General features: G+C 39.5%; 1 protein-coding gene across 1 annotated transcript; it reads right to left on the reverse strand.

Moving 5' to 3' along the window:
- Positions 1–5,138: 5,138 nt before the first annotated feature.
- Positions 5,139–7,208, reverse strand: LOC118334250 (the record flags this gene model as incomplete). The annotated part of the gene is given in 1 exon segment (XM_035670097.1): positions 5,139–7,208. A coding segment is annotated over 1 exon segment (1,669 nt), but the record flags the coding sequence as incomplete, so codon positions are not given.

Here is a 7,208-nt window from a genome sequence, read left to right on the forward strand (position 1 = left end):
TACATACAAACAAATGCGAACAGTTACTTTACGTTATGCACTAAAAAGTTAAGAATCCTTAGGTGTTGATGCTAACCTCCATGGTGAAAGTTAACTTTGAAGTCATCTAACTTAGCTTCAAAACGACAACCCAAACCGACATGTAACATTCAGTAATTTGCATCATTAATGACTACTATAACGACTACTACAACGGCACCTATATTGACGAAGAACACAAGAAACCATGAATTTACTTTCTGTGGATAATAAAAATCAGAAACTCATCGCTACTCGGAGTATATGCTCACTCTCCTTCTTCTTTTGGTGCATGTGCTCACTCGCTGGTCTCTCTCGAATTAAAAGGCAGGTGAAAATGTCTCTTTTAAAATGTCCTCCCCACCTCCCCACCCCCCAAAAAACTTCCTCACTTCCGGCCCTGACAGTGGAGGTGGCCTGAGAGTGGAGCCTGCACCAGAAAGGACGTCACAGTAGAGGTCTGCAGCCAGGTGCCTCTCTACCAATCATCGGCCTTGGAGGGGTTCCACTGTGTCATTCTGCGTTTCGCACCTAAAAATGTGTCCTTCTCATACTTAGGGATGTGTTAAAGTGTGAGAACCTGGCCTGTGATACTTGTATATATAATTTATTTAGCAATATCGCTGTATTATATACAACTTGTGTATCTGCTGGTGTCAGTATGTAACACTACCATGCACTGGTACCACTAATGTTAACTGTATTCTTCTAGCCCTTTACAACTTAGTTTGGAATAATCCCATACAAATCTTTCTTATTTCAGGTTGTACCTGGCTTCATTGCATTTCAACAAGAATTCTGCGCGGACACAAGCGATGACTGCAGCAGGAGAGCTGCGTTTTCAAATTAAATTTCCAAAGGCCAAGAGAGGTGAACATGTTGTGTCCATGGTGAAGACCAACTACACTACAGGTTAGTCAATTAACAATTTCCTGATGCAAGTTTCCACCTCCAGGCTGATATATACATGATTCCAAAAACATTTACTCTGTTGGCACCAAATTAGAATTTGTAATTGTAGTTAGTTTGAGACAACATGAATTAATTGTATTAACTATATGGTATGTTATGTGCTTTTCCTGTTTTAAAATACGTCAGTGATGTCGATTTCCTCTTTAATGAGATCATCCATGACCCGGCACCGTTTGTGGCTGAGCTGAAATCAGTGTTGTGCTCACATTATGTGCGACCTGAGAAGGCAGAGGCAGTTTTTGGCCATGCGTTCAGGTTCAGCTGTCCAGATGGGGTAAAAAGAGCTCCAACACATGTAGACGTAACAGCCGTCTAATGCCACAGTCCGTTTTTTAAACCAGCCACATTCTGCAAACACGTTAGTCACCATCTCCACAGCACAAATTTACAAACACATTTACACAAATTATGCTATTTCAAGATTTGACCCCAGTGTTTTTCCCCCGTCTAGTTGTCGTTGTCTTTCACCTGCCTCTGTGTTTCTGTGACTGACCTTCTGCCTCAGCACATCTGTGCACCAGAGCCCCTCCATTTCAAAAAGTTGTGACACAAATTTCAATAAATTATTTATTACAAGTGTATTGATGTAATGATGAATAATTTTGTTTGTAACAAATTTACAGAACATTACAATAAAACAAATATTTACATAAATCATTCAAATGGGAGGCTTAAAACCTGTGTACTCCCCATCTTCATCAGGGTACTCCTGATGAATTCGGTGCACAACACAAGAAGGGATGACAACCCGGTTGTTCTTTCCCAGGTATCACCGACACCAGGAAACAAAACTTCGATAGGCCTGGTAGCGAGCACGACTATAATGACCAAAGAAAAACATGTCAAGTGATTCATTAGACACAGCACACGAAAACAACGTAGAGTAAAGTCTTATATTCTTTCTATTTTGGTCATGTCTAACAGAACAGGACACCAGAAGATGACAGTTTGATCTATTCCTCATCAACCTGCAGTCTTAAATCATTTTGACTGTATGAATGGACCAGGACATGGACAGCAGTTTTTCTTTCTGAAAATCTAGCTGCATATTTGTACAAATGCTCTGAATCACTCATCTATTGACAATGGTTGTGGCTTTTGAAGATGAGAGATTAAACTGGTTAGAGTCAAGCAGTACACATGCTGAGTGTTTGTAAAAGCAGTAAGCAAGACAACTGGAATATGATAATGCAGATGTTATAATCAAAGCAGGAGGTTGACTGCTACAAACCGACAGACCTCATCAGTATTTGTTTCACCTCTGTTTACTTACAGCCTATAAGCAACCAGATGCCATGGTTATTGGTCTTTGTTTAGAGGCTATTGTATGTTGAATTGTACTCACTGGTGGATCTTTTACACAAAATTATTATGTACTGCTTAGAGCTTTACAAAATGTGGTGTTAATTTATTGTGATTAGTGGAAAAATCTGATCTTCTTTGTTTAAATATAAAAGCACCACATGAAGGCAAGCTGCTTATTATTAGTACAGAGATTCTTTATTATTAGTCTAACATCATTATACTGTGTTTGTGTAAATATTAAATACCATGTTTTGAAAGACAGGTAATTTGATCAACAGAAATGTAATTTCTACATATTCAAAATCAATAAAAATTAAAGCTGGAAGCAGCGATGAACGGGCCCTCGCAACTCGGGGTGTGCTGCAGCCGTGCACATGCCGGCGTAACACATGCGGGCCGCAACATGAAAATCTGTGTGCAGCTAGTAGTCTCTGTCTGTCTTTATCTCTGTCATTACATCTATCTAACTATCTAGCCGGGGTCTGTGCGAGGTTTCTGCCTCTTAAAAGGACCTCTTAAAAAAGAGGCAAAAAACTTGGACAGACCCCGGCTCTAGGTGGGTGGCTGTCTGCCTTGACCAGTTGGGGTTAGAGAGAGAGTGAGAATATATACCTATATTTACAGGTATTGTACACAGACGCGGCTGTGTATGCTCAGTGGTAAAGCGTGTCGTCCGCTAATTGGAAGATTGGCGGTTTGATCCTCTTGTTGCTCTTCTTGCTGCAGCTCGAAGACAGTGAACCCCAAATTGCTGTGCATTCAGTGTATGAATGTGTCTGAATTGGGTGAGTGTGGCATGTATTGTACAGTGCATTGAGTGGTCAAACGACTAGAAATGCGCTATATAAGTACAGTCCATTTACCATTTACCATGTTAATGTATAGAGATATATATGTTAGTATAATGCATACTGGAAGTAGCAAGAAACAGAAGTTTCTGAGATATCGGTTTACACCCAACATCGTTGACATGATCTACAGGAAAAGTCTTGATAAATCAGGTTACAAAATGTTGCACCGTTTCGTCTCTAAAAACACAAGTCTACATATTTAAAATGTGTACATTTTATTTGAACATTTAGAACAGAAATATATGTCCAATACTTGGGTCAACATCTCTTGACCATCACTGACATTATCTACAAGAGGTCTTCATATATGCAACCAATATGCAACATTTAGAACATAAATATATTCATACAAATTGAGTATTTCCTCTTCTACTCTTATTCATTATTCATTCTTTTTTGCCTATAACTCAAGGTCTCTTCATGGGCTTCTGTTTGAAAATATTAATCATGGAATTCTTAACTTTGTATTTATGGTGCATATACAGATAAAAAGAATCTAAAGCTTTCACATAACTAAAATGAATGGTAGGTGTGGCGCCCTGGGACGCAACTGGGGATTCTGTGGCCACTGGGACCCCTGCCAGTTAACTTACATCACCTTTACGGAGCTCCTGAGGGCCTCTTGGGTGCCCTAACATCTAGCAGTCAACTCATAACACCTTAAAATGAATCTTGTATTTAGGGCTCCTAGCATCAGACCTGGGTCCCTAGGGTCCATCTGGGGCCACTGGGATGCCTTGCAGTTAACTCACATCACCCTAAAATTAGTCTTATGTTTGAGGCCCCTGGGGTGCAACTGAGGCCCCTGGGGTCTCTCTATGACTCCTGCCAGTCAACTCACATGTCTGAAACTAAATCTTAAGTTTGGGGCCCCCACAGGTCAATTGGGGCCACTGTTATCCATAGGAGGTAAAGATGGCTTCAAAATAAATGCAGGTGTGAGGTCCATTGGGGTGATGAGTTAGTATTATCAGGGTTTTCTAGGGACAATCAGTGTGCCTACAGAAAATATGGGTTGTATTGACTTTGTATGGACAACAGTTCATATGACTGCCACCTTATGGCCAAAAATGCTGTTGCAGTCAATTTTCTTAAAGCTGGATCCTTGGTCTGAGGTACTGGGTTTATTACAGAATTCCTGGAATGTTAGTCCCAATTCACAGTCATTGATGTCGAAGACTACAAAGACGATGTTGGGCTTTGAATTCAGCATTAAATGTATAAGGCTAGTAAAAGACCCAACTTTTCAGCGAAAACCCCAAACAGCTAGGCTCCTTAAAGTCCCCTCTACTCAAAAATATTTGCAGTGTTTGTTCTTGTGTGATGTTTGAATGATGTCTGTGCAGAGGTTGTCACTAGAATGATGTTTTCACATTCATCTGCATAGAAATTATACTTTTTCTGGGAGAAAAGAACATATTAGACACACATTATTGTTCCAAGCAGACTATTTGTATATGTTTTTATATACATTCCCATTTCTTTCACTGCAAGAAAAGGAATCTCAAGACAGTAAAAAAGTCTTGTTTCTAGGAAATTAGTCAACAGGTGTGTGTACAGTGAATAATAAGGGCATTGTGGGTCACTGGCTTATTGAGCACAGTATGATCAGGAAGTTACCTTAGTTTAATCTGCAATGTCGAGACTGCTTGATTATAGTCTTGATGCAAATTTAGAAAATAGGCTTCATCCTCACAACTCATGTCAGTATGATTCTTCTCTATTTACACATTTTTATCACTTTATGTCTGTAGAACTTAGTCTGTTGAATATACATTTTTAAAAGTTTGAGATTTCTTGCTAAGGCTAAAAAAAGATTTGATGGAGACCTCAAAACATCAATGTTTTTCTTTTTTGCAATCCCTCACAATACTAATATATATAATAATATAATATAATATATTGCTTTTATCGCACATTGAGTAAGAATACTTATTGCCCCTGATCCATAGGAACAGTTAATACGATGAAATAATGACAATGTAACACTTGACATGATGCATTTATTGAGCAAAAAAGAATGTTTTTCAAGAGTAACACACCAGACAAAAGAAACAAAACTACAGGCAGTAATAAAACATACTGTTCTCCATAATTCAACCAAAAGCCACTAAATTAAACCAAAGCAATATAAAATACAATGCAATACACAACAAAAGTGTATATAAAAAATATTTCAAATATAAAAAAAGTTAAAACAATTAATCACATATAAATTTGTCCTCCCAGCCATTATGTCTTTCTACATCTGTGTACACATCCCTGTCAACTAAATCCTTTAAATTAAGCCTGTGCATTTTTTTATAGTAAGGATTCTTCACTGTGACCATTGTGCTACCCTTGTTCTTGTCTGGTATGGCCTTGTCTTGGTTGGCACTTATCTCTGTGTGCTCTCAGTCTTGCTGGCTAGTGGCATAAGCCCTGTCTTCGTCTTTGTCAGAATCAGAATGAGTCTTGTCTTGGTCCTCATCTGGTTTAGTATCAAGCTCACTGTCCTGGCCTTTGTCAGAATCAGAATCAGTCTTGTCTTGGTCCTCATCTGGGTTAGTATCAAGCTTACTGTCCTGGCCTTTGTCAGAATCAGAATCAGTCTTTTCTTGGTTCTCATCTGGTTTAGTATCAAGCTCACTGTCCTGGCCTTTGTCAGAATCAGAATCAGTCTTGTCTTTATCCTTTTCTGGGTTAGTATCAAGCTTACTATCCTGGCCTTTGACAAAATCAGTCTTGTCTTGTTTTTGATCTAGGTTAGTATCAAGCTTACTGTTCTTTGTTTGACCCTGGTTACAGTGCTGTAAGTCTGTAGATGGACTCTGGAGGAATGTCTCTCCTCTTGCTACTTTGGCCATGTACTCGGCTTTTTCTCTCATGGCCATCAGAGACTGAACTCGTTTCTTCCATCCTGGCCTGCCCTCAGATTTCTCTCCCTCAATGATCATGTCAATGTACTCTGGAGTAGAAAGAGGGTTTGGCTTCAGTGCGATCTCTTTAAGTCTGTTTAAACACTGAGCAGATCTTTCTATCAGTTTATTCACCTCAGTCTGCACTTCATCATACTCAGCCTTCAGTTTGTCAATCAATGCCTCAACAGGTCTCTTAGCATCTGCAGCTTTAAAGTACTTTTCTTTCAGTTCTTTCACTGTTCGTTTTTCTTTAACTTCCTTATACTCCCATTTGTACTTCTGATTAAAATGTACATTCCAGTAACATTTGCCTGGACACACAGTACAGTATCCATCTGATCCCATTGCTAGACACCCTGCTTTATCTGCATCATTGGGTATTCCACAGGGATAGTGACAGGTGTGATGACACTGCTGACAGTTGGTGAGGTAACATCCAGTACCAGAAATATCTATATGAACAGGCTTTGTGACAGTAACTTCAAACTCAAAGTTCTCATTTCTGCTGATTTCTGCCTCATGCTCTTTCAGTTGTTCAGATGTTTCTTTTATCTCCTCAAGCTTGGCTAACCCAACTTTAACCTGCTTCTGCAAGTTTTCAACTGAGTTCTCGAGCTGCTTTCTTTCTCTGAGGACTTCCTGAGTCATCTTCAAACTTTTGGTCTCAATGACATTCAAAGCAAGAAAGAACTTCTTCATACTTTTTGTCCCCATTTTCCAAAACATCTGATCAAAGCCTTCATCTTCATCATCCTCACTCATGCTGTCTGCTGCTGATTTATTGTCTGCAAACAAAGCTGAATTATTGAATTTGAAGTGAACTGGCAGCCCGTCTTTTGTTTTTGGACATGGGACACCTGAAGCATTGATTGCCTCTAGAACTGGTGGACGCTGGCCGTCTGTGAATGTCACCAGAACCCTGATGTTTTCTGCCACATCTTTACCAAAGATTGAGAGAACTGAATCAATCATATATTTCTGTGATAGTGTGAGTCGTGCTGAAGCAGCCTGAGCTACAAAACACACAGCATCAACTTCACTGACACCAAGCTCAGCAGAGAAGAGATTACGTAGATGTTCAATGATCTCTTTATCTCTTTCTATGCCTCTTGTATCTCCAAACCCTGGTGTGTCCACTATGGTCAGAGAGAAGGGGATTTTA

Source organism: Morone saxatilis, unplaced genomic scaffold (assembly GCF_004916995.1).
Source record: "Morone saxatilis isolate NCDOM2014 unplaced genomic scaffold, NCSU_SB_2.0 Contig23, whole genome shotgun sequence".
In the NCBI taxonomy this organism is placed as follows: Eukaryota; Metazoa; Chordata; class Actinopteri; family Moronidae; genus Morone; species Morone saxatilis.